Source organism: Prinia subflava, chromosome 24, assembly GCF_021018805.1.
Source record: "Prinia subflava isolate CZ2003 ecotype Zambia chromosome 24, Cam_Psub_1.2, whole genome shotgun sequence".
Taxonomy (NCBI): domain Eukaryota; kingdom Metazoa; phylum Chordata; class Aves; order Passeriformes; family Cisticolidae; genus Prinia; species Prinia subflava.
The window spans coordinates 3,296,138-3,322,653 of NC_086270.1; the positions used below are offsets into that span (position 1 = coordinate 3,296,138).

Below are 26,516 nucleotides of genomic sequence, written 5' to 3' on the forward strand. Positions count from 1 at the left end.
CTCATGTCCCAGTGTCCGAATGTTCCAATGTCCTCATATCCTGGTGTCCGCGTGTCCCAATGTCCCGATGTCCCAGTGTCCCCATGTGTGGGGCTAACACTGATCTGAATCTAGGCTTCAGGCTCTGCCAGTGTCTGTGTGAAAGGCAGGCGAGCAACTTTCTCACGTTAGCCTGAGAAATCTTAAGGAGGAATCCAAACAAACCTTGGGAAGTGAGAAACCATCCGCAGGTGGTGTTTTTCCAACACGTTTACTGGCAAAAGAAATGTTTACAAAAGGGTGTAGATGCTGAATAACCAACCATGTTCTTTGTACCGAGCTACTCTATAAAAGTAGAATTTAGAAGAATCAAGTTTGCTCTCATTACCATCATGGAGAGTCATGTTGTTATTTCCGTGCCATCTGAAAATTGTAACAACACCCATGTCTTGCTGTCCGTGTGTCCCGCTGTCCGTGTGTCCCGCTCACAGCTCGTCCATCAGTGCCAGCAGATCCTCGCCCTTCCCGGCGCTGCCCGGGCGTGGCTCCGCCACCTCCAGCTCGCCCAGGATGCGGGACAGCTCCGCCCGCTGCGCCGGCTCCTGCAGGGCACGCACCGTGCTCAGCCACCGCCGGGGCCCCCACGCTGCTGCCACAGCTGGGCTGGACTGGGACGTGCCCCCTCTACACCCAAATCAACTAAAAATGTGCTCTGGTATTTATCAGGATTCAAGTTATCTTAGTAAATATTCACCAGTGTTGCCTTGGTTTTTTTGAGATTTTTTTAAAGCCTTCTACTTGCTTATAAGATGGAGTCAGTTCTTTAGTTTCTGTACAATATTAAGGGTCAGTTTTTCACTTTCTCACACTCTGGAACATAAACAACCTTTCTTGTTTTTGTTCACTGTCCTTTGCTTACATATTTCCAGCCTGAAAATAATGTTGGTTGACAGCTGGTCTGGCCAGTGGGGTGAAGGGGTGGCAACCCCAGAATCCAATCTGCTACCAGACCCACAAAATTATAAAAGGAAAAGAAATAAACAGGCTGGCCCTTTTTGGTGGGGAGCAGCTTTTCACTGAAGACCTCTGCCTCCATGTTGTTGATTTTGCATTCCGGGCAACACACCAGTGCCACTGTCTTGGCAGAAAACTGGCCATTGCTTAGTTATGAGTTTAAGTGAAATGGGGAAAAAATGTATTTTTATGTCCCTGCTCTGGGTGAAACGTGGTCCTTAGCAAGGCAGGGATGGTGAGAACCAGTGATGTGAAATACATGACATACCTGTGTGGCTTCAATGTTGATAACCTTGTAGGATAACTCCTCTGGTCTGGTCTGTGCAGCATGCCTTGATTAAAAACATGACAAGAGTGGTTAATCCCATGGAGAGTTATAAGGAAATGATAAAAATCAGACTTCATGAGGCTCCTGTAGGCACAAATGATGCTCAGAAGATTCTCACAGGGCCAGATTGGATAGGGCTTGAAGCAACCTGGTCTACTGGAAGGTGTCCCTTTCCATGGCAGAGTAGAATTAGAGAACCCTTAAGGTCCCTTCCAACCCAAACCATTCTGGAATTCTATGAAGTCTGGACAAATTAATGTATTCACCCCAATTTGGAGCCTTCTCCCTGTCCTAGACACTTTTGTTAAGTGTAGAAAAGCAGGAATATTTCTGTAGCTGAGATTAAAAGCAGATAGAAACATCCTGCTAAAATTGCTGAAGGGATGTTTCTGTCCACTGGCATTGGGAGCAAGGCTGCATCACAGGAAACATCCTGGAGCAGGATAACAACGTTGATCTGACCCTAAAGCTGTCAGGGGCCAGCTTTGGTCTCCCCACAGGCCACCCCAAAGCCAAACCAAGAAGGAGTCCAGCATACTCTTCCTCCTCGTCGGTTGTGAACAGGTTCAGCCGAAATCCTGTCTCGCCCCCAGCGGGTTTCTGGATGTCCAAACCTCCCAGCAGCCGCGCCAGAAAGTTCAGCTCTTCTTTAGCAAGAGGGTTGGGGGCTATGTTCTCCTGCAGGAAACAGCAATGGGCAATTACCTGGGAGATTTGGGGCTGCAAGGAGCTTTGATATTCCATATATGTCCTTCATATATTTCTGATATTCCATACATGCCCTTCAGAGGGATATAAACACATTTTCCTGTTATTCCTGGGACAGATTGTGCAGATAATCAGTAATCACCAGCTCGATACTGGAAATGGTTGCTTGAATTTATAGACTCAGCACAAGATACTTTCCCAGCTAAACTGGAAAGTTGAGAAATCTGTAAAGCCAACTCTGTTTTCTGAGCAGATTAAAATGGAAGCAAGCACATCCTTGAACGAGTGTGTGGATTCTTTAGGAAAAATGTGCCCTTCCCTTGGCTTCAAAGGACTGGGGAGGATTGGATGAGGCTCTGAGAGCAACACAAATAATTCCCTGAATTTATCCCATCTCTAGAGACTAAGAATTTGGCCACTTTAAGCAGTGACAAGAAGAGGACAACACTGACCTTTGCCTGGGATGCCAGTTTTTTTGATGATCCTGACATGTGTGTCTCCACTGGCCGGGTCACACTGTACCTAGAGGGAAAACACACAGGGAATAACAGCTTATTCTGGGATGAGGCACAGCAACCAGAGAGAGCAGCACAGGATTTTTAGGATATTTTTCTGAAGACTAAACACTTGCAAAGAGAAGTTACAGCTCAGTGTGGTGCAATGCTGAGGCAATAAGGCTTGTGAGGGACAAAGCTGTGAGAAGGAACACAGATCTCTTTGGATGGAAAATGTATATTTTGGATGTACAAAGCTGTGAGAAGGAACACAGATCTCTTTGGATGGAAAATGCACATTAAGGCAAAGATGGAGAACAGAGAGGATTTCTTGACTGTGGTTATATTAAATCACATTTCACAGAAGATGCAGCACCAGGTGAGAATGTTCTTTCCTCAGCTCCACTGTGGACATAAATCAAAGTTTTGCTGTTTTCCACAGCTCTTTATGCACTGTCCACACATGTCCTGGTGGAGGACAGCACCTTGTAATAAAGTCAGCCTGATAATTAATAGCAAAAGAGGCCAAAACCACACCAGGCTGAAGATGTGCTTCTGAACAATCCATTAGCATTTGGTTCACGTTTCTACATAAAACAAAAATTACTTACATATTTGTTCCAAGTTTGAGGACTCTGTCTCCATAAAGCTCAAAAGATCCTTCCCTTTGTGGAGTAACGTAATTCCCAGCAGTGGTGAACTCAGCCCTTTTAACTTCAACTCCTTTGTGGTTGAATATCCTTAAAAAGGAGGAATTGTTGAAACATTTAGAGGTTTCAGTCCTGATTTTAGTACCTAATCCCTCTGCTTTCTGCATGAGGGGAATAAAACTCAATTCTGTACATTGCTAAATGCCTCTGTTATGGGTTAAATTAGTAATAGCTAATTTAGTGGGATAGAAAACTGCAAAAGCAGTTTAGCATTTCATTGCTGGGTGACTTATCACAAATCCTACCCTTTAAATCGTATTTACTGGAGGCTTAGCTATCCATGCAACAGGAATGGCACTTTGAGCTGGATTCCTGAGCCCCCTGGAATGAAATGCTTCTCCCTGAGCAGCCCCACACAGGGGTTAAAAATCCTAAAACTCTCACCTGATGAGTCCTGGCACCTCTGTGCCCCACGGGACAGGCCCCGAGATTGGCAGCACGAAGCGACCATTGGAGTTTTGCACTTTATCCTTCAGGAAGATGGAGACCTGCAAAAGGACATCACAAACATCACACCCCTGGGGAAATCCTCTACCTTCCCATCCAAATTCCCTGAAATCTGAGCTTAAACCTCTCTGCTTACACTGGGGAAGGTCTCCTAAAGCTCTTGATGTGTATATAGGGATGTGGAATTATGTTCCAGAGGATGGGCACACTGATCTAACATTTAAAAAAATTATATTAAAAACTATGTCCTGTTTGTGCATGTGAGTGTGACCAATTTGTTTAGAGAACATCAAGACTTCACCCTCAGATTTCCTATCAAGTTTCTTCTAAAAGGAAAAATGGATTTATCAGTCAGCAAATCACACTGGTAGAGATTCCTTTTTTCATAATATTGTAGGATTATTCAGCATTATTATATGTGCTCAATTTGTGAAGTTTGAGTGCAATTACAAGCACATCAAGATGACTGAAAAGCACAAGCAACAAACCCAAACCTGCAGCAGGGTTTATAAGCAAATCCCTTTGTATTCCAGCCCCAAACTCCCTGTCATTCTCCCTGCCTAGCTGGATTGGGCTCTTACCCTGATGTGCATGTCCTGGAAGAAAATGAGAAGTGTTTGCCTGATGAGCTGGAATTCACCATCAGAGAGACAGTTGTAGGTCTGGAAAAGGAAAATCATCAAGGGTTTACAGGTGTACCCAGGGAAAGAGGGAACAAGGACAGCTGAATATTCTGATCCACTTGCAGGGGGAGCAGGGATGCTCTAAGGGGGCTGCTGGTCATTATCAGTAATTATTGTCTATGACTAAAAGCCTGATTTAATTTCTGCTGAAATCAGTGGAGACTTAAATCAGGCTGAAGAAGCAATACCTTGATTTAATCTGAGCCAGTACAAAAATACCACTTAACTCACAGCTCTCTCCAATGTAGTAATTCATCTCTAAGAGATAAAAAACCCATAAAATCAACCCACAGTGTGTCCCACCCATTTTCTGAGGATTCTCACTTCAATCAGGCGCCGGAAGGTCTCATCCACCAGGTTCAGGATGCCAGGGGAGTCGGAGATGAAATCCTTGATGGTATCCAGGTGGTTGAAGGTGACCAGCAGGATGTCCCTGGGCCGAGGGCACAGCAGCACTTGGTATTTGAAGGCCATTGTCATGAGGTCGTAGAGCTGCAAAGGAACAGGGGAACGTTGGTCCTGTCCAGAGGAAACCTCTCGGGCTTGGAGAGAGGGATTCAGTCAGGCCAGAGCCTGCCTGTGGCACAAGGAACCATTTTAGCTTTGTTTTCTGAAAAACAAGATCTCTGCAGCCCCATCCCAGCCTTCCTGCTGCCTCTCCAATGTCACCAGTGCTCAGTGAGGTCACACCTCGAGTGCTGGGTCCGGTTCTCAGAGAGACATTGCGGGGCTGGAGTGTGTCCAGAGAAGGGAGGGGAGCTGGGGAAGGGGCTGGAGGCACCTGAAGCAGCTGAGGGGGCTCAGCCTGGAGAAAAGGAGGCTCAGGGGGGACCTTGTGGCTCTGCACAGCTCCCTGAGAGGAGGGGACAGCCGGGGTGGATCAGGCTCTGCTCACAGGGAACAGGGACCGGAGGAGAGGGAACAGCCTTAGGCTGGGCCAGGGGAGGCTCAGGTTGGACTTCAGGAGGAATTTCTCCATGGAAATGTTGATTAAACATTGGAAGGGGCTGCCCAGGGAGGTCTGGAGTGCCCATCCCTGGAGGTGCCCAAGGAATGACTGGATGTGGCACTCAGTGCTCTGGGCTGGGTGACAAGGTGGGAATTTGGCACAGGTTGGACTCGATGCTCTTGGAGAGCTTTTCCAACCTCAGTGAATCTATGAATTTCAGCAGCCCTGGGTACAGGGCTCTCTGATAATCCCATTCCTACCATTTTTTCCTGAATTGGCTGTGGATTCACTGTTTGCAGGCAGTAACTCTAACACCTGCTAGACAGTCAGTACAGAAACACAGACATTTATCCACACCCATATACCATATATGTGTATCTTTCAAATATATATAAAAACACCTGATAAACTTAAGGAATGCTTAGTGAACTTGTTCAAATCAAACATTTAGCTGCTCAAGCAGAAACACTCAGTTCTGAAGCAGCTGATACCACCACGGATTTCCTTGGCCGAGAACCGTTCTCACAAGGAAAGCTGTTCCAAAATGCTTCAAAATGGTGAAGCCATTAATTATTGCAACAGCAACTGGTGAAGGGCAGCTGGGGGTCACAGGGTTATTGTTTCCCTGAGATTCTCCTTGGGGTTGCTGTTCCCCAAGGTAATAAGGGTTCCCCCAAGGTTGCTGTTCCCTGAGGGTTTCCCCTGGGTTGCTGTTCCCAGAGGTAATCAGGTTTTCAGTCTTCTCTTCGCCCTGAGTGTTTCACATCAGAGGTAGAGATGACAAGCTGAGTCCCCAGTGCACATTTCCAAGGTTGTTTATTCTTCATTATCTCAGTCCTTTTTCAGCTCTGCCAGGGCTCCCTGGCAGGGAACCTTATCTCAGTTCTTTCTCAGCTCTGCAGGGCATCCCCAAGAAGAGCAGGACACGGGGCAGGACTGGGCAGATCAGAGAGCCCCACACCTTATGTACAGTACCCCTGACCCAACCACTGTCCCAGACGTATTTTTTATTTACAAAATTTTACCAATACCTACCACCTATACTAACATGTCAGTTCTACTCTAAGCCAATCTCTAAAACCCAACTCAGCACAAGATGGGGGACGAGAGCAAGAACAAGGAACACAGGGACCACTCCCCAATTCCTCCATCTTGTCTCTTCAGCCCCATCTACTAAGAATCTTAATTTCTATATTTATATTCTATAATAAACCATTCACTACTTATTTTAAATTCTTAGGATTTGTGATTCTTCCTGCATGTGAGTGTTCACTCCCATGGGCAGGAATCAGAGTCAGTGCCCTCCTGGGATCTGTGTGGGTCTAACTGACCCCCCTGTACAGATCCCAGACCCCCCTGTCCGGTCTCCAAACCCTCCAGGGTGGCCAGAGGGATGTTCTAGACTCCAACAGGGGGGAGCAGCAGAGGCAGGCTGGGCTGTGTTACCTTGTCCATGCTGGCCTGGTTCAGTCTCATGATGGAGGCGTGAGCCAGCCGGTCGTACACGGTGCGCAGAGCTTTCTTGGAGTACAGATCCTGAGGTTTGAACAGCTCCTCCATGAATTTTTGGTTGAACATGGTGCTGATGATGTCGTTCATAACTGCAAAGACAAAGAGGCTCTGTGGTTTGCCCCCAGCAATGTGTTCCTGGTCTGTCCCAGGCTCACACCAGGGTGACCTGTGCAGAGCAGGGACAGAGCACAGCAGGACAGGGGGAACAGCACCTCTGGATCCAGCACTGCCTCAATGCCACCTGGGCTGAACCACCTGATGTCCCCCAGGGCACAAATGCCACCTGAGCTGAAGGCAGCAGTCCTTGTTTCCCCGTGGGAATAAGGCTGGCTTTGCTGCCCTGGTTTTACAGCTATGGTTGGCACTTTTCACTTTTAAATAATGTTGCTTGTAGGCTGCTCTGATGTGTTTTATCTAACAAATCTGCTTCCTAAGGAGAGTGTTTTGCACTGTGGTAGATCTTTGCAGATTACAGCTGCCTGGCTGGGCCTGTTCCTTGACACCCTCTGACACCATCAGTCTATTTTTTAACTCCTCAACAGAAGCTCCTGCAGGGCTCTCTGTAATCTTTATTCCAAATGGATTAACACTGGCAGGTATTTAATAAAGCATTTATATCCCTGGGATCTGTATCAATGCATTCAGGGCTCTCAGAGCTGAAACATCTGCAGGCCCTTGAGTTTCAAATGCAGAACTCCAAACTTTCTTACTTGTGGTTCATTTTTTAATGTATAAATTTAGCCATGGAACTGTTTTATTACCGAGGAGTTCTTAGAACTCAGGAGTGCTGAGTGTGAGGGCTGTGCTCTGGTTATTGAGCTTTTAATGCAAACAAGATGGAAAACATTGTGCAGTGCTTCAAGCAGATGCAGCATCTGAGCTTTTGTGCTGGATCTGCCACTTTTATTATCTCCCTGATACACTTTAAAGAGTTATCATCAATAATTACTTATTCTTCTATGAAAAAAAAGGTAAATGAATATGTCAGGTCACAGATTAGTGTACAAGTGTGGATTTTCCTAAGCAGATGATTGTTACAAAGCTCATAATGCCAGACAAATCTTGTGGATTAGAAAAATCTCAGAATAAATAATTTAAAAAAAAAGGAAGAGGAGAAAAAGTGAACATGCAGAGAGTGGTAATGACCAATGGTTTGAATTATTGCCCTAATGATTCCCTGGGGGGGTCACACACCTGGCTTTTCACACCTGTCCTACACCAACAGACAAAACAAAGGTAATTTCCCTGTCACTTCAACTCTTCCTAGAGGATAAACTCCCCAGGGACTGCTGGGATCCTGGGCAGGGAGAGCTGTGTGCCCAAGGGCCTCCTGAAATGATTCTTCTCTAAACCTGCTGCTCACACACAGCCCCTGTGCTGAACCTGACAGGGCTCCCTGGTCCTGGTTTAAACACCCCCAAACCACAGACAGATCTCAGCTCCTGAGCAGTCTGGACTGCAAATACACCTAATTACAAACAGGAAAAAACTCCCTCCTTCCTCCTTTCCTTTCAAATAAACCGGCCATAAAACAATCCCTACTTGCAATCTCAGGCAGAAATCCCCTATCTTTTGTGGAGAAAATAAAATGTATTAGTACTAGTAGACATTAGTATCTAGTTAATTTTGCAGGGAATCAATTATGACAAAAATAAGAAGTTCCGCTTCTTACTGCTACTAAGGAAAATATTTTAAAGCTGCTTGTGTGTGCTGCTCACACAAAGTCTTCTCCTGTCTTTGGAGAGTCACAAACAACCCAAACCATCATGAGACAGACACCTCCCAGTACACTGATTTTTCAACAGAATTGAAGGTCTGTGTGAAGCACAGACATAAATTATCTTCTGAAATTAAAACCTCTTGTGTGGGCTATAAAAAGAACTGAGAAAGACATAAAAGAAACGATTGCGGTAAAGGGCAAATTGATAATAAATCTCTCACACGTTTGATAATGACACAGCAAAGGTCTCAGGGGGGCCCTGGAGTGGCCATGGCAGGTGACACAGGAGCATTGGCCCAGGGACATGGCACAAGCAACACAGAAGAAGCAGCTGAGCAGAGAGGGGAGGTCACCAGCTGGGATGAGAGGAGGGAAACCAGCACAGCCCGTGAGATGGACAGGACTGAAGCTGGGGGTGACAGTGGCTTTGGCCTCCCCATGCCAGGTCTCTGGTGACACACAGCACGTGTCACTGGCACGGCAGGGAGGCAGGACATGAGACTGCAGCTACGCCTGGGTGATGCTGGTGCTTCCTGGAGGATGTTTGGGGCAGCAGAAGGAGCATTCTGAGGTCTGGGCAGTCGCCCTGAGTGCCACAGGCTCGTGGTTCCTCAGGGAACCTCGCCATGGCTCCATCAGTGACAGCCCCAGGTGGGGACTCCAGGACTCTCCTGAGATCCCCTGGAGCACTGAGCACTGGCCAAGTGTTCTCTCTGACAGGAGAAGTGATGGGTCAGCCTGGGACCTGCCCCTGAGCCAGCCCTGTCTCGCTACCTCAGCTCTGGGCAGCTCCTCGTTGTTTTGGGTGGGATGGAAGCTGGCCCTGGACTTCTGAGTTAAAGGCTGTGCTTGGAAACAGAAAACATGTTTTCTTACCAAATGTAATGGTAAGAACAAAGCTGGGGCAAACTCCAGGACATGAGCATTCACCTTAAGTAAATATTAAAACCTATTAATGATGCTTATTTTGCAAAAAAATGAATCGTAACCTTGATCCCTCTTAAAAAGGGCTGCTCAGAAGGATCCTGTAAGTTCTGCTCATGCTCACTGAGCAAAACCTGAGACTCAAGAGATTCATTTCCTCATTCCTTAGCACAGCCCTCGCTGGAGGCTCCTGTTCCAGGGCAGATTCCAGAGGGAAACGTGTTCACACCGAGGGCTCAGTGCCACCCTCAGCATCCCTGCAGTCAGGGTGAGGTGTGGGCAGCTGCTCCTTTGGGCTCACTCTGCCAGGTGTGACCACCAGCACAGGTGGGTAAAGCAGCTGGGATGGGAATGCCTTCGATCATCCCTGGAGTTCACCTGTCCAAACCCTGAGCAATGAGTGAGATAAAACCTTAGAAAAATGGAATATACCCGATATTCCTGCATTTAAGCAGAAAAACGACCTGCACAATGCTCACACAATTACATGCTTGCATGAAGACAGTGGTAAAGAAACACAAATACCATTTTTGCAGGCAAGACCACCAGGATAAAGTTTTGACCCATTTATAGTCTTGGTTAAATCAACAGCTGATTTTTTGAGGCCGTATGATTTTAAGAGATGGTCTGGTTTTTCACCCATTTCCAGTCCAAAGGGGCATTTAAGGTGAGCATTTCTGTTCATTTTTGACACTGACTGAAGGCTGCAGGAACAGCCTCAGGTGTTCAGGCACGATGAGCCCCAGGTGTGCATGCAGCCAGAGTTACTGTACCTCGTCTCCTGTCCACATCTGTCCATTCATCTACACGAAGCATATAAAACAAAACAGCAGTTCAAGATGTAAGAACGAGAGTTGCAAGGAGAAGAAAAGAAACAGAAAGAAATAAACTTAAAAAAGAGAAAAGCTAAGTAATGGATTTTGTCTCTTCTCAGCATTCAGCACCGAACGAGAACCTCACCCTCCCCTGGGATAAAATCCTGCTGCTTCAGCGCACATCAAATTTTACCTTTTGCATGAGCTTGGGCAGTTTTCAGCTGCATTTTGCACTTACAAATAACCAATATTGAGCGAGCAGCCCGGCCCGCGCCCGCCGCCCACCTTTGCGCGCCTTGTCCCCGGGGATGCTCTGGGCGCGCAGCCGCTGGTCCAGGATGTAGAGCATCTCCCCGCCCAGGTTCAGGAACAGCAGCGGCAGCGTCCGGGACGACATGGCCCTGGCACGGCACGGCGCGGCACGGAACGGCACGGCTCCGGGCACGGCCCCGGGACGGTCCCGGCAGGGCACGGCGCGGCCCCGGCACGGCAGGGCACGGCACGGCCCCGGCGCGGCTCCTGAGCGGCTCCGGCAGGGCACGGCTCCGGCGCGGTCCCGGCACGGCTCCGGCGCGGTCCCGGCACGGCCCCGGCCCCGCTGGCCGCTCCCGGGCCGCCGCCGCCGCCGCCGCCGCCGTTGCCGTTGCCGGGCAGCCGCGGGACCAATCAGGGCGCGCCGTCTTGGCCGGCCGGGGCGCGCATGCGCAGTGTCCGCGGGGAGCGTGTCAGGGTGGTGTGAGTGTGTCACTGTCCTGGTGTGAGTGTGTCATTGTCCCAATGTGAGTGTGTCATCACCCCAGTGTGAGTGTGTCATTGTCCCAATGTGAGTGTGTCATCACCCCGGTGTGAGTGTGTCATCGTCCCGATGTGAGTGTGTCATCGTCCCTGTGTGAGTGTGTCATGGTGGTGTGAGTGTGTCATTGTCCCGATGTGTGTCATCGTCCCTGTGTGTGTCATCACCCCGGTGTGAGTGTGTCATCATCCCAGTGTGTGTGTGCCATCATCCTGGTGTGCGTCCCATCGTCCCGGTGTGCGTGTGCCATTGTGGTGTGAGTGTGTCATCACCCTGGTGTGTGTCATCACCCCGGTGTGTGTCATTGTCCCATTGTAAGTGTGCCATCATCCCAGTCTGAGCGTGTGCATCGTCACAACCCAGGTGTGCATCATCCCCGGTGTGTGTGTGCATTGTCCTGATCTGTGTGTGCGTTGTCCTGATCCGTGTGCCACCGTCCCTGTCTGTGTGTGCTTTGTCCTGATCTGTGTGTGTGTTGTCCCTGTCCGTGTGTGAAGCATCCCCATCCATGTGCACTGTCCCAGTCCTTGTGTGGATCATCCCGGTGCACAAGCACGGCCCCAGCGCGCGTGAAGAACGGTTTGGGTTGGAAGGGACCTTAAAGCCCATCCAGTGCCACCCCTGCCATGGCAGGGACACCTTCCCCTGTCCCAGGCTGCTTCAAGCCCTGTCCAGCCTGGCCTGGGACATTTCCAGGGATCCAGGGGCAGCCACAGCTGAGGCTCCAGGGCCTCTCCACCCTCACAGGGAACAATTTATTCATAATGTCCAATCTAAATGCCTTACGTTTCAGTATAGAAATACCTGAATGTGACAGCACATACCTCTGGTGTGTGGCTCTGGACTGGCTGTGCTGACAGGACACAGGCAGCCCTGGAGCTGTTCCCACTGACAGACCTGCAGGGTAATGCTGGAGCCCTCAGCTCCTCTCACAGACCAACCTGCCCAGCACTTGGCCTGAAATTAAACTTCTAAACCACTTAACCCACCCGCTGCCCTTCCCAGGACCACACCACACCAGCAAAGAGGCTTGAGGTCTTTGGGCAGGTGTTTATTGTCAGCCTGTCTGTGCCACTACACAGGGGTCCCCTCCTGGGCCTGCTTCTCCTGCAGCTGCTTCTCCTTCTTCTCCTGCTGTTCCCGTGCAGCCCTTGCTCTCGCCTGCCTCTCTTTCCTCTGCCTCAGTCTCACAGCTGCTTTCAGCTTCTGCTTCTCCTGGAACACCTGTGGAAGCAGAAGGGTGAGGGATAAATCTGCCTGCAGAGCAGCTCCCCAGGCTGTCTGCTGCAGGCAGAGCGGTTCCAAGAGGAGCCTGATCCTCTCTCTGTGCCCTCCTTGCTCCAGGAACCATTTGAATTATTCTGTTACAGCCACTCAGTCAATCACTGAATCATTCAGGTTGGAAAAGAGTTCTGAGACCACAGGGTCCAGCCTGTGAGCGATTCCCACCTTGGCAACCAGACCAGAGCACTGAGGGCCATGTCCAGTCATTCCTTGGACACCTTTGGTCCAGTACTTATAGAACTTAATTGGACTGAAATTTAGCATTTACAAACCTCAGGCACGTCCAACTTTTGGTTCTGCTCAGTTGGACCAAGATCTACTGCATGCAGCAGTTACACCCATATATTCTGAGCAAACCAGGGCAGACAGAGAGTGCACTCATATTTCTGTTCTGAACTGCCATCAAATTATCTCACATATCAGTTCCCATAACAAGATTTGAGAAAAAAGCTGGTTTGAATAACACATTTTTGAGCAAACCAGTGACCCAACCTGAGGTGCCTGAGTACAGTCCATGACATAAATGTCCCCCATGGAGCTCTTGGCTGAGCTCAGGCATTTCTCTACAGACAGATCAAAAACCAGACAAAGCCTGGCTTAAGAGGACTCAGTTATCAGTAATTTCCAGCTTTCAGAGAGGGGTTTTTCCCTGTGAAAATGGGGTTTTTCCCATACCTTGATGCAGAAGGCCTTCTTGACCAGCCAGCGCTTGGTGACGCGGCGGGCGTAGGGCTGGGGCGGGCTGTACTGGATCTGCAGCTCTCTGCAGGTGTTCTCAAAGGTGCTGAAGTTCACCCGGCGCAGGTAGCCCAGCATCTTCCTGCGCCGGTCCAGGTCCATCAGCATGAACCTGCGGTTCCTTTTGTCCTGCAAAGCACCCAAGGGTCACTCCCCTGCAGGCAGAGCGTCCTGCCATTCCAAGAAATGACTGAGAATAGAACACATTTTGGCTGAAAGGGAACAGTCAAGTTAAGGACAGAGTCTTAGAACAACTTCTGTTGGCAGATGCTGCCGGTACATCAGGTCAGCACAAGCTGATCCAAGGAGATATAATTTACTTTGCACTGGAATTGCTTTCTCCTTTCCATGGCTGCAGCTTCACCTTCCCTGAAGACTGTTTTCAGCTTGTGTACGGCTTCAGGCTGTGCCAAAGCTGCAGAGAAGTTCTTTTGGCTAAAACCTGCTTCTCTTGAAGTGTGCTGCTTCAGAATAACACAGGCATTCAACACAAATTTAACACAAATTTACCTTTGTTTTGCCAGAAATTAAATATGAAGATAATCTGTGACTTGGCTCTGACTGTCTGGTTGTTCTTTGGAAGGGCACAAGTGTAGCCTGAGCCACACCAGCCAGGGCAATCCCTCGTGGGAGATGTCTCCCTGTCCTATATGAGTGATTTGTGTAAAGAAAAGGCTTCAGCCAAGGAATTTCAAAAAGTCCAACTTCACTACAACACTTGGTACAGCTTCTGGCTTGTAATAAAAAGCTCCATTCTCTTCTCTTGTACCCTTCAAGTTTTCATGAGTAACAATTACGCACTTCTCTCAAATGCAGCTATTAATCCATTTCCCACCTTTTGCCCTGCAAATCTTTGACGTGTTTTATGAACATAAATTCAGTCTAGATGTCTCAGATTTGGGCCTGAACCCAGGTAGCTGCAGGCAGGGGAGTGGGACATTCACAGTGTTGTCTGCCAAACATTTCCATGAGCAGAACAAGCACAGACTTTGCTCTTTGTTTATTACTGCAGCTGCATTCATTAATTAGTGAAAACTAAGTGGTGAAGCCACATCTGCAGCGAGGAGAAATGGAGCTCAACCCTGCCCAAAGGAATCTGCTCAGCCGTTTCCTCCACTACAGTAACAAACCAGAATCGGTGAGAATCCAGCGGTGCCTGAGCCAGCAGCTCCCCACCCTGGCACCAGGGAACAGCTGTAACTATTTTACAAACCTCCTTAGAAAAGCCAGAATCCTCAGGATTAAAATCCTTTCATTATAAACTGAGAAAACCACCTGAGCAGCTGCAGTGTGTGGGTTCAGATCCCTGAGTTACCTTGGGATGCTTCTGGAGGTGCTCCTCGAGCGTGCGTATCCTGGCAGTCAAAATTGCAACTGTAAAGGACAGAGAGAGCAGCGGGGTGAGAGCAGAGCTTTGTCAGGTGATCCAGGATCATCTGCCCTGCCTCAAGGCACTGCTGCCCCTGCAGGTACCCACAGCAGCACAGCAGGGACTGCCCACGACACGACACTGCCCACGACAGAACCCTGCCCACGACAAAACACTGCCCACGACAGAACCCTGCTCAAAATAAAACACTGCCCATGACAAAACACTGCTCACAACAAGCACTGTTCAAAACAAAACACTGCCCACGACAAACACTGCCCACGACAGAACCCTGCCCACGACAGAACCCTGCCCACGACAGAACCCTGCCCACGACAGAATCCTGCTCAAAATAAAACACTGCCCATGAGAGAACCCTGCCCACGACAGAACCCTGCCCACGACAGAACCCTGCCCACGACACGACACTGCCCACGACAAAACACTGCCCACGACAAAACACTGCCCACGACAAAACACTGCTCAAAATAAAACACTGCCCACGACAGAACCCTGCCCACAACAGAACCCTGCCCACGACAGAACACTGCTCAAAATAAAACACTGCCCACGACAAAACACTGCCCACAACAAAACACTGCCCACGACAAAACACTGCCCACGACAAAACACTGCCCACGACAAAACACTGCCCACGACAAAACACTGCCCACGACAAAACACTGCCCACGACAAAACACTGCCCACGACAAAACACTGCTCACAACAAGCCCTGCCCACAACAAAACACTGCTCACAATAAAACACTGCCCACGACAAATGCTGCCCACGACAAAACACTGCCCATAAGCACTGTCCACGACAAAACACTGCCCACGACAAACACTGCCCACAAGAAGCACTGCCCACGACAAAACACAGCTCACAACAAGCCCTGCTCACAGCAAACACTGCCCAAAGCAGCCCTTGCCCACAGCCCACTGCACGGAGCACAACAAACCACAACACACAACCTGCAGAGCTGTGGCTGTTACGAGGCTGCTGAGTTAGAGGGTAAGATTTTAGCAACACGTCATATAAATTTATCTGTGGATTTACTCCTCTAGCACTCCAACAATTCCCAGTGATTTGACATTTATTTCACCTCATGGGATTTAAGCTCTGGGAGAGCAGAGAGCAATAAAGAGGTTTTTTTTCCAAGGGCAGCAGCCAGGTCTTTGGGATTTTGGGCTCTGGAGGGAGAGGCTGGTGGCATCCTGAGGAACTGAAGGGCTTTACTGATGACAGAGGAGTTGTCAGTGTTGGTCACTGCAACGTGGCCTTTGTCCCTGCACTGTCCCCACTGTGCTTCAGCCACAGCTCTCTGATGCAGAGACAGATTTGGGTTCTGAATTTGGTTCATTTTGGGATCAGCTGCAGCTCAGTGCTTCATGTCACAGAAGCACTCCAAGCAGAACAGTGCACACACTGCCTTTGGAAGGTGGATGTGGAGCAGGAATTTGTACCAGCAAAGCCTCTATAACACTTCCAGACTTGGAGCAGTCCTGCTGGGCATCCTGCAGGCGACCTGCCTCCCAGCAGCTCTCCTGGAGGAGATTCTCCTGAATTATACAGCAACCTGCAAGTGCTGGGGTGGGAACAACTGAACAGAAGCAGGGATGTTTCATCTACCAACAATACCCTTCCCTTTTTTAACTTGCCTTGCACCTCAAAGGAGCCATTGTCATTGGGAGACCTCCTGACCTTCTCCACCAGCTGCTGTTTCTTTACCTTCAACTTCTCCTTCTGTGGGTCACAGAAAAGAGGTTGTCACTGTCTCAGAACATTAGAGGTCAGAGACACTCAGTTCCCCTCCCAAACACCCAGATAAAGGCTTTGTAATTCAGACCTTTACTCAGTGCTTTTACATCTTTTTAAGCTGAAGTGGCCAGTATAGAGGAATGGCATAGAGATCTTTGTGCCACTTTCCTACCTGTTTGTTTTCTGGGCATATGGAAAGTAAAAATAGCTTGAAGAACATCTGCTGTCCAGTGCAATGGTTTCTAGAACACAGGGGGTCAGCCACGAGCAGCAAGAGAACAGCTCATTGCCCGTCAGCCCTGAATACTTTCTTCTCTCATTTTAATATGCAATTGTTACCACTTTAGTGTGATAAATTTTAAGAGCAAACCAGATTTATCACTGTATTTCATCACACCATATTTACAGTCACTTTGAAATACAGGAAATTAAAGATATTTAACAACACAGACGAGTCTCGCATGAAGGTGTTCATTAAATCTATTTTTTTTTTCAAGCAAGCAGAATGGCACTGACCTGACTGGCCATTTCCAGGGACAGCACCCGTTTCACCACATCATCCACGCTGCAAGGAGATGGCAAATGAGCTTATAAACTAGAAATAAGTCTATTTAGCAACAGAAATTAACTCAGGTTCTCAGAACATACTCACTTTTCTCAGCTTTAATTTACCCTATAATTTTACAGGGACTCTCCTCCCCTCCCAAAGCTGGCAGCCATAAACTGGTGCTCACTTTCCTAAGCAAAATGATGGCTCAGATCACAGTAGCATCGAGTCATTTTGCTGCAGAAATATTTAATTTTAAGACTGGTTCCTTCAGAGAGCAGTGAAAGTCACACTTGGGCCACTGGGGGCCCTCCCTGCACCACACACGAGCAGCTCTGCATCAGAGCACAACAATGCTGAGCCCCAGAGCCCAAATTCAGCAGCAGCTGAATTCATGTGGAGTTGTTTAACGACACTCTCCATCACCTGAGCTCAAGACAGGCAAAGATTATTTGCAAGATGACTGTTTCTAGTATTTCAAGGTTATTTCTTTTTTTTTTTTTCTTATGGACTACAAAACCCACAGAGGATGTGGGCAACCAGCACTTGATCTCACGTGGAGTGAACAATCAAGCCCTGACCACTGTCTGTGTCTGTAAATTTGACTTTCAAACCCACTTTGCAATTTTGTGCCCACAGAGCATTAATAATTAATAATAATTAGTGAGCAGGTGACAGCTTCCACACACCATGGTTATCTGTAAGATACAAAGCCCTGGAGAGAGCAGCCATCCCCTCTCCCTGTTCATACCTGTTCATTACTGGGAGATTGGCATAATCCTTCTTCAGCATGGTGGGAGGAAGGTCATCCAGATGGCTGGGCATGTCTACAAAGACAGAAACATTTGAGGAAGAGCAGGGCAAAGTCAGAGCTCTGACCTTGCAAACCAGATCAGAGGAAACATGTTCTGAAGGAAACTGGCTGTGTGCTCCAATGATGGAGAACTGAGCAGATCCAGACAAAAGGGCAGGAACTGAGTGAAAAAATAGGCTCAGTCTGTTCCCTTCAGCACTCTGGATTTGCAATATGGTGCACATGTATTTACAACAATCCACCAAGCTCAGAGATCACAGAATACCAAAACAGTTTGTGCTGCAAGGGACCTTAAAGCCCATCTGATTCCACTCCCTGTCATGGGCAGGGACACCTTCCACTGTCTTAGGCTGCTCCAAGCCCCATCCAGCCTGGCCTTGGACACTTCCAGGGATCCAGGGGCAGGCACAGCTTCTCTGGGCAGCCTGTGCCAGGGCCTCTCCATCCTCACAGATCTCCTGCTACTGAAAATTGTTCATTCGCCACATTCAGGAAGAGGGGAATCCTCTGAGTAACTCCTGAGCTTGCAAGGACCTATATCTGGAATGATTTCTGTGCCATGAGGGTACAGCTCTGAGCATGTCAACAGCAGAACATTTGGTGCTGTGGATCCTGACATACCTTTCCTCTTCTTTGCCACAGGTCTGGCATAGCCTCTGGCTGCCTGGAGCACAGGACTGCGGGCTGGGAGGGAGAAACAGAGAGAGATCAGACCTGTGTGCATCCTCCAGCTCTGTACTGTCAAATCCTGCCTGGTCTGTGTGGGGTCAGAGCACTGAGACCAGGGGGTGATCAGTGACCAGGCAGATCTTTAGTGCCACAGGAGTGTGGGACAGTTCAGTGTGGCCCCCACAGGGTGCTAAAACAAACAAACAAAAACAAACAAACCAAGCTGCGCTGCCTGGGAGTGAGCAAACGCCGAGGGCGGAGCAGCAGAACAGGCTGCACACACCGAGCAGAGTGAGAGAGCTCCCCGGGGGAAATGTGTTCATTCAGAGCGTTCAAACTGCTGAATGAACTGCTGAATTCACTCAGTCTCATCAGCGACGTGCAGGGGCTGCTCTGCACCACCCCAGGGTCAGAGCTCAGTGTCAGAGACACCCGGGGACAGCCCTGGTCCGACACAGCCCGGAACAGACGCGGACATTCATCATCAGCCGCGACTTCGTCACTCCGTGACCTTTCAAGAACAAACCCTTCCAGCTGCTCTTTCTTTCCCTGCTGCTGGAATCGGGACCTGCTTCAGCCCCTTCGCCCGTGCCCGCTGTGCCACCCCCGCTGCTCCGAGGGACCCCCGGCGTCCTGTCCGCGCCCCCCGCCCCACCCGGGCACCCCCGAGGTCACCTGGCCCCTTGTCTCGTTTCAGGGGGGACAAACCACGAGGCCGATGTGTGGCTCCCTGAGCATCCCCGGCCATCCCCGGCCCCGCGGCCGCGCCTTTCCCGCAGCCTCAGCTCCCACCGTGGCCCCGGCCGCTCCTCAGAAGCGGGGTCCGCTTCCCTTTCCACCCCCACCCTCCCAGCCGCCTCCCGAGCTCCCCGTGGCCCTCACCGGGCTCTGCCCTGCCCAGCACGGCGGCCCCGGCGCGGGCCAGCCCGGCCAGGCCGCGGCCCAGCAGCGCCAGCATGGCCCGCGCTCACCGACACGCCGCCATGGGCGCCGCCATCTTCCCCAGGCGCGGCTGCCGAGTGCCGAGCCAGGGCGGAGGGAGCGAGCGCCGAGCCCGTCGATGGCCGTCCAGAGTCCCTGTCCCTGTCCGGGACCCCTCACAGTCCCCTAACTGTCCCCATTCTCGTCCCAGTCCCCGTCCTCGTCCAGGTCCCGTCCCATCTCCATCTCCGTCTCGGTTTCGTCCCCTACCTGTCCCTGTCCTCGTCCTTGTCCTCGACTTGGTCCCGATCTCCGTCCTGTCCCCGTCTCGGTTCCGTCCCCATCCCCATCCCCGTCTCGGTCCCGTCCCCGTCCTGGTCCGATCCTGGTTCCAGTCCTGTCCCCATCCCCGTCCCCGTCCCCATTCCCGTCCCCGTCCCCATCCCCGGGGAGGCTCCCGTGTTGTTCTCAGCACGTCCCCGTTTATTTCGGAGGGAGACGCTCGGGAGGAGACACACACACACACAGAGCGGGATGGAGCCGGGCAGCGCCCCGGGGTGCGGCTGGAACCCCGCGGGTGGGCCCCGCATCCCGGGGCTCCCGCTGGTGGTCCCGGTGCCGCTGCCCGGCTCCATCCCGCTCTAGTCCGCCCGGCACTCGTGCAGCTCCTCGGCGCCGCCGATGCGGAGCCCCTGCAGCAGCGGGAAGGTGGCGGGGGGCTCCTCCAGGAACGCCCAGTCCCCCGCGCCGCCGCCGCCGCCGTTCCCGCGGCCCCGCAGGTTCTCGTAGAAGCGGGGCCCGGGCTCGGGCAGCAGCCGCTGCCCCCGGTACCCCGCGCTGCCCACCCGCGCGTACTGCACGGGCTCCGCGGGACCCTCCTGCCGCACGTAGGGCCGGGGCAGCGCCGGGGCGGCGGCGGCCAGGCCGGGATGCTCCTTCCCCGGCTGCTTCGCCGGTTCCCCTTCCAGCACGGTGACCGTGGAGATGGCGGCGGGGCCGGGCTCCCTCGCCGCGAGGACCTGGAGCGACTCCTGGGGACCAGCGGGAGGTCACAGCCGGGGCCATCGGCCCCTGCTGTCCCTCGCAGAGCTGGGGGGGCACGGGGGGCCGGGGAGCGGCCGCCCGGTCTCACCTGCGGCGCCGCTGCCGGCACCCACTTGCCCAGGCTGCTGTTGGCGGGGTCGGGGACACTGGGCCACAGCTGCTCCTTCACCCTGGGGACCACGGGGGTGAGGGGACTCAGCGAGGCGGGCTGGAACGGGTGGCCTCAGTGCTGGATCGGCTCCCGCCAAGCTCCCGGCGGGATGTCAGCACCTCCCGAGGCCACCCTGTCCCGCCGGCCCGGGGCGGGGCTCGGGTACTCACCGCTCGTTCTTCTGGAAGCAGATGAGCAACACCATGAGCACAACAAAGACCAGCCCCAGGGTCAGGAAGAGGAACTGGATCTCAGAGTCATCTGGGAAGCGGGACAGGGTCACAGGGAGCTGCAGTGGGCACTGCCAGCCGTGCTGTGCCGTGAGGCAGGACCGGGGGCTGCAGGACCCCCCAGTTCCCCCCTGGCCCGGGTGGCTGCAGCCCTCACCCAGCACTGTGGTCACCAGGGTCAGGCTGGTGCCGTTGGTGCCGCCGGCTGCCGTGGATGCCATGATGTGCACCTTGTACAGGGTGGATGGCTTCAGCCCCCGCATGACGAAGGAGCTGAGGGAAGGATTCACGGTGGCACCTGGGGGCACACGGGGCTGTCGGTGTGGCAGAATCCCCCCACCTGCACAGCCCCTCGGGTCTCTGCTGGCTGGGAGCCCTGTGAGGGATCCATACATCCCTGACCCTCTCTGCGAAGGACACAGGGGCTCCTGATAGCTCCACCCAGCACATTGATATAGGACAGAGGGCAAGGTCAGTGGGGCTGTGGGCACGACTCACTGGCCACGTCGGTGATGCTGTTGGCCCAGAAGATGGTGTAGCTGGTGATGAAGCCGTTCTGCATCTCCACTGGCAGCAGCTCCCAGCACAGCTCAGCCTCTGACTTGCCAATCCTCTTCAGGTGAAGCTTCGGGGCATGGGACGGTGCTGGAAAGAGCAGGACAAGAGGGGACCAAGTGCTGAGCACAGCCACTGCCTTGGGTGGGAACTGATGGGGGGGTCCCACTCCCAAGGTGTGGGAGTCAGGAGCTGCCCATGGTGTCAGGGAGCTGCGAGCCCATTCAGAGATGAGGCAAATCCAGCCCCACAAGCTGAGCTCTTTGGTACAACCCCCGGATTAGGGGTGCATGGGGAAGAGGTCGTTCCTCTTTTTGGAAGGGCAAAGTCTTGGTGGTGGGGCACCCTTCCCACATACCCTTCTGCTGGGAGTAGGCTGTGGTGTGGACGGGCACCCCGACAGTGCCCTCGTAGAGGGGGTACACTGAGATGTTGTACCGCTGGAAAGGCTCGATGCCATCTGCAATGGAGAGCAGAGGGGACTGGGAGTTCGGGGCTGCTGGGACCCCCCAGCTGCACCACCCCTGCCCCACGGCACCAGCCCACCTTCCTGGGGGTGGATCCAGAGGAAGGACGGAGGGTGGGGAGTGGGCTGGGGGTAGGGCTTAGTCCTGGTTTGGTCAGGATGGGTGCCAGCCCCATGGGACAGCTGTCCCCAGGGGTCAGGGCCCCCTGACAGCCCCCACTTACCCTGGATAAGGGCTGTGGTGGCTGCCCCGTCACGCTCCATCTGCCAGCACATGCTGCAGTGCCCAGGCTCTGTTGTCACCCACTGCCACTCCAGGACGTAGGCGACCACTGGGGCCAGCGGTGCCTCCCAGTGCACCCAGAGGCTGTGCTCGTCCCTGGGCATGGCCCGGAGCCCAGCCACGGGCTGACCTGCATGGGACAAGCAGCCGGGATGGTGGGAGAGGGGAGCACCTCTCCCACATCACCCCCTGTGCACCCGGCTTTGGAGCCTGCCCTCTCCTTGCCCTGTCTGCACACTCCATGACAGCCTGCTCGAGGGCAGCAGAGCCCCGGGGGACACGCAGAGGTTTTGGGCACTGCCCTCACCTTTCCTCTCCAGGAGCACGACCTCGGTCGGTGCTGACTCGCCGGCGGCGTTGTAGGCTGAGAGATAGACCCTCCTGGTGCCTGCGGGCACCGAGAAGCTGCACTGGGTGTGGGTGGTGTTGCAGACAGTCGGGGGGTCCCTGCCCCTCCTCCGGGGGCTCAGGGTGACGCGGTAGCCCAGCACTCGCCCGTTGGCCTCCCGCCGCCGTGGGGCCTGTGTGCGGGCAGGGTGTGTGGGTGTCAGTCCCTGAGGGGACCTCAGGCTGCAGGGTAATGCCCCGGCAGCTCCTGTGTCCCCCACCCACCCCTGCTCACCTTCCAGCGCAGCTGCACCTCCAGCTGCCCCCCTGGCCCGGCCGGCTGAGCTCCCCACCACGCATCCAGTTTCCCTGTGGGGGCTGCAGCGGGAGGGGATGGGAGAAGCTGAGAGGAGCCTGTGTGGCTGTGTCCCCAGCACTGTGTCCTGTGTACCCAGAAGTGTGCTGTGTGTCCCCACAGGTGTGCCCTGTGCCCCCAGCGCTGTGCCGTGTGTCCTCAGCACTGTGCCCTGTGTCCCCAGCCCTGTGCCCTGTGTACCCAGCATTGTGCTGTGTGTCCCCAGTGCTATGCCCTGTGCCCCAGCACTGTGCCGTGTGTCCCCAGTGCTGTGCTGTGTGTCCCCAGCGCTGTGCTGTGTGTCCCCACAGGTGTGCCATGCGTCACCAGTGCTGTGCTGTGCGCCCCCAGCACTGTGCCCTGTGCCCTTAGCTCTGTGCCCTGTGTCCCCAGCACTGTGCCGTGTGTCCCCAGCTCTGTGCCATGTGTCCCCAGCACTGTGCCACCTGCTCAGGCAGACCCACCCCCGGGTGACTCACACTCACCTTTCTCGTGGGTGGTGTAGTTCCTGCCCGGGCTCCACTCGCTCCAGGAGGCCAAAGCCGATGCAGAATTCCGCCGGCACCGCATCTGGAAGTGGTACTGCGTGCCGAAGAGGAAGCCGCAGCGCTGCGCCGTGCCGGCCCGGCCGATGATGCCGGTGACCTGGTGGCAGCCGGAACGAGGGCTGTGCTGGCTCCTGCCTCGGGCAGGGGCGGGCCCTGGTGTGGCCGCAGGGGGACACCTTGCAGTCCCACTCACATGGGGACCCTTCCTCTCCCGCTGCTTGGAGCAGAGGGAGGCTTCTGGCTCTGCCCGGTCCCACTGCCCCAGCAGCACTCACCAGGGCCCAGGCAGGGTCCTCGGGTGCCCGGTAGCGCAGCTCACACTGCAGCTCCATGTGCTCTGTGCCCCACGCCACATCCCAGGCCAGAGCAATGCAGTCGGTCTGGAAGGGGATGGACTGGATGCTCTGCAGGGTTGGGGGGTCCAGCTTGGCTGTGGGAAGAGCAGGGCAGAGTTGGAGAGGGGTGTGGTGGGCAGTGCCCAGAGCCACGACCTGTTGTTAATACCAGGAGCTGCAGCAAGAAATGGGGGGAAACTGCCCCAAAACATTTAGGAGAACGTCTGGTGGCAAGGCACAGGAGGACACAAGTGTGTGCCCCTGCTTGGGATGGAGTAATGCTTGTGAGTGCAAGACTGGCTTAGCTCTGCATTAACGCCTATGCAGAGAGAACAGATTCCATGGGAACACCCCACATTTTTGTCTGCTTGGGGGTGAGAGTGTGGCACAGCCATGGAAGGGTTCAGCAGGCTCCCTTCCCCAGCCCCAGACCAGGGAGGATAAGTCTCTCCAGCTGGGAAGGCTCCTTTTATAAATAGTTTATAGGCACTGGATCCATTATTAATAGACCTGCTGAATAAATGGGTAATCAATTGCTGCAGGAGCTGTGGAGTGCAGCAGGTCAACCGGCAGCTCATAACCCGCTGCACGCGCTGCTCGCTCTGCACCGCGGGCCGGCCCCGCTCCATCCCGGCAGCACATCCATCACGGAACCTACCCGGAAAACGTGACCTCGAGCCCCGGCGTGCTTTAATGTCACTTTAATACCCCTGTCACCGCTGACGAGCTTCCCTGGCCCCTGACCTCGGCGCCGTCACTCACCCACGTCCATGGGGTCGATGCGGAGATGCTCTGACTCGGCCGTGCCCAGGGCGTTGGTGGCAGACACCCAGATCTCCATCTGCCGGTACAGCTGCAGCAGCCGCCGTGGCACCGTGCAGTGGCTGTGCCCTCCCCGCGGGGTGCAGCCTGTCACTGCCTGGCCTCTGCTCCTGCGGCACACAGAGCCATGGCTCGGGGTCCCTCTGGCAGAGGGTGAGGCTTGCTGTGGGGTTTGGCATGGGACCGTGGTGCCGGGACTTACCTGGCGCACTTCAGCACGACGCTGGTGGGGAGGTGGCTGTCGGTTCCCAGCTCCCATCGGCACGTCAGCCCGTAGTCACTGAGGTTCAGGGTGCAGCTGAGGTTGAGGGGCTTTGCAGGAGGGTCTGGGGGAGAACAGCCGGGAAAGAGCCTGAGCAAGTGCCTGTCCCTGCTGGGGAGGAGGGTGACCCGTAGAGGCAGCAGACTTACAGCCTGCCCTGATCTCGGCCATGCCAACACGCTGCTTGGTCCCGTTCCACTCCACACAGCACCACAGCCTGGCCTGAGTGTGGTTGAACCGGGGTAGGGTGAGGTTGGACACCTCTGTGTCCCCTGGACCCTGGAGCTGGCTCCCAGCCACAAGCTTGTTGTCCAGCATCCAGCTGATCCGGACCTTCCCCTGCTCCAGGCCACGGCAGAGCTCTCTCTGGATGGTGCAGGACGCCGTGACAGCCGAGCCCAGGGGCACAACGGGGGAGCCCACAGTCACCAAGGCACAGCCCAGTGTCCCTGCAGCAGGAAAAACGTGTCACATCCAGGCTGTGACAAAGCCATCCCAGCTCCTCAGCGCCCAGGCAGGACATAAGGACGAGCGTCTTCCCTTAGACGGGCCCCTCATCTCTGGAGAGGAAGAGCCGAGTGTTGGGCAAGCCACCGGCGTGTGCCAGGCCCCATCCTGCCCGTGCCTGCCGTGCTGCCGCCGCTCCTGCCTGCCCTGGGCCCGGCCAGCCCGGGTGGGTGCAGGGTGCTGGGGATGGTGTGGGACAGGACAGGATGGACCGCACTCACCGCCAAGGTGGAGGAGCAGGAGCAGGGAGAGCTGCAGCAGCAAGGGTGCCCCAGCACCGCGCCCGGCCATGGTCTCCTCCGTGGCTTTGGCATCACCTGGAACGGAGGAAGCGGCTTGTCCTGGGGGTCGGCAAGGGCTGGGGACGAGGTGGGCTGAAGCAGCCGGGCTCCATTGTCACCGGCGCTTCCTGGAGCAGAATGTCCTTTCGCTGTCAGCGTCAGCCCTTCCCGCAGCCCTTCTGACACCTCCGCCCCCGGCTCGGCGCCCGCACCGCCCCAGCCGCCGGCTTGGGAAGCGCAGTGCAGAGACCCCGGAACGCGGGTCCCTCCACACACTGCCACCGGCCCGGCCCCGCACGCCATCCCGGGCACAGCACCCTGTGCCTGGCCGCAGGCACGGGCTGATTTTATCTCCACTATCTCCAGCCGCTGCCGGGCAGAGATTTGCGGTTTGAGGGCGGGTGAGGGCGGCGGAGGGCGATAAGCCGGGAGAGGGAAGCGAATGACCGACAGCAGCAGAGCGGGACTGGCCGGAGCTGCGGGGTCCTGCCCATGCCCCTCCCGGCTTTCCCCGCCGGCTGCATCCCCTGCCTGCTGCTGGGGATGGCCCTGGGAGCGGTGGCTGCCTCTGCCCCTGCCCGGGTCACAGACACTTTCGTGGACCAGGAGGGGCTGCCCACACCGTGCCCAGCTCCTCACACCCCAAGCCAAGACCCGGAGGGAGACAAAGCACTCGAGCGTGGGAAGTGGGACAGCGGCCACCCATGAGCACCCGACACGTGCGACTGTCCCAGGGAGGGGACTGGGTAGGGCAGCCACACACCAGATGCTGCTCACTGAACACCACATACCCACCCCTACCTCACCTCCGCCCCTACCTCGCCTCCATCCCCGCCTCTGCTCGGTGCCCGGTGTGTCCGGCTGCCGCTCACCGCCTGCTCCAAGCGCGGGGCTCCGGCTGCCGGCGGCTGGCCGTGCTCGGTCTGTTTGCTAACATGCTGCTTTCCCCCCGTTAGTTCCTCAAAACCAGGGCCGTTAGTTGCTGTGACGCTCTGAAGAAGGTGATTGCAAAACACTTCCCTGAAGTCTGCGACCCCCTCGCTCGCCGCAGGCAGGAAAGCCCGGGGGACGCGGGCACCCCGAGCAGCGCCCGGCACCACCCTGCCCGTGCCAGGGCCGGGCTTGGCACAGCCGGCATGTGGCACTGACAGTTCCTCACTGCAACTGCCCT

The 26,516-nt window shown here is 54.2% G+C and overlaps 3 protein-coding genes across 4 annotated transcripts; all 3 read right to left on the bottom strand.

The window, feature by feature from the left end:
• Nucleotides 1-231: 231 nt before the first annotated feature.
• Nucleotides 232-10,926, bottom strand: OSCP1 (organic solute carrier partner 1). The gene is made up of 10 exons (XM_063419098.1): nucleotides 10,569-10,926; nucleotides 6,759-6,913; nucleotides 4,688-4,855; nucleotides 4,262-4,342; nucleotides 3,618-3,721; nucleotides 3,135-3,263; nucleotides 2,482-2,551; nucleotides 1,860-1,999; nucleotides 1,262-1,325; nucleotides 232-581 (listed from the first exon to the last, which is right to left on the bottom strand). Exons 1-10 carry the CDS (start codon nucleotides 10,678-10,680, stop codon nucleotides 465-467), a joined length of 1,140 nt encoding a protein of 379 aa, XP_063275168.1. The 5' UTR covers nucleotides 10,681-10,926; the 3' UTR covers nucleotides 232-464.
• A 1,180-nt stretch (nucleotides 10,927-12,106) lies between these two features.
• MRPS15 (mitochondrial ribosomal protein S15) lies at nucleotides 12,107-19,300 on the bottom strand. Its single transcript, XM_063419102.1, has 8 exons — nucleotides 19,141-19,300; nucleotides 18,211-18,273; nucleotides 17,527-17,602; nucleotides 16,745-16,793; nucleotides 16,129-16,213; nucleotides 14,414-14,472; nucleotides 13,036-13,227; nucleotides 12,107-12,300 (listed from the first exon to the last, which is right to left on the bottom strand). Exons 1-8 carry the CDS (start codon nucleotides 19,214-19,216, stop codon nucleotides 12,151-12,153), a joined length of 750 nt encoding a protein of 249 aa, XP_063275172.1. The 5' UTR covers nucleotides 19,217-19,300; the 3' UTR covers nucleotides 12,107-12,150.
• Nucleotides 19,301-19,698: 398 nt separating this feature from the next.
• Nucleotides 19,699-26,300, bottom strand: CSF3R (colony stimulating factor 3 receptor). Of its 2 annotated transcripts, none has more exons than XM_063419094.1 (16): nucleotides 26,164-26,300; nucleotides 25,286-25,381; nucleotides 24,707-25,006; nucleotides 24,498-24,621; nucleotides 24,236-24,405; nucleotides 23,414-23,568; nucleotides 23,076-23,235; nucleotides 22,531-22,613; nucleotides 22,216-22,429; nucleotides 21,850-22,038; nucleotides 21,518-21,619; nucleotides 21,103-21,249; nucleotides 20,762-20,980; nucleotides 20,545-20,635; nucleotides 20,312-20,393; nucleotides 19,699-20,210 (listed from the first exon to the last, which is right to left on the bottom strand). In XM_063419094.1, the coding sequence occupies exons 2-16, from the start codon at nucleotides 25,353-25,355 to the stop codon at nucleotides 19,821-19,823; spliced, it is 2,496 nt and encodes an 831-aa protein (XP_063275164.1). In that variant the 5' UTR covers nucleotides 25,356-25,381; nucleotides 26,164-26,300; the 3' UTR covers nucleotides 19,699-19,820. The 2 variants fall into 2 exon arrangements, with proteins under 2 accessions (XP_063275164.1, XP_063275165.1); XM_063419095.1 differs by having other exon boundaries at nucleotides 19,701-20,210; nucleotides 20,762-20,902; nucleotides 26,164-26,298.
• Between the last annotated feature and the right edge of the window lie 216 nt (nucleotides 26,301-26,516).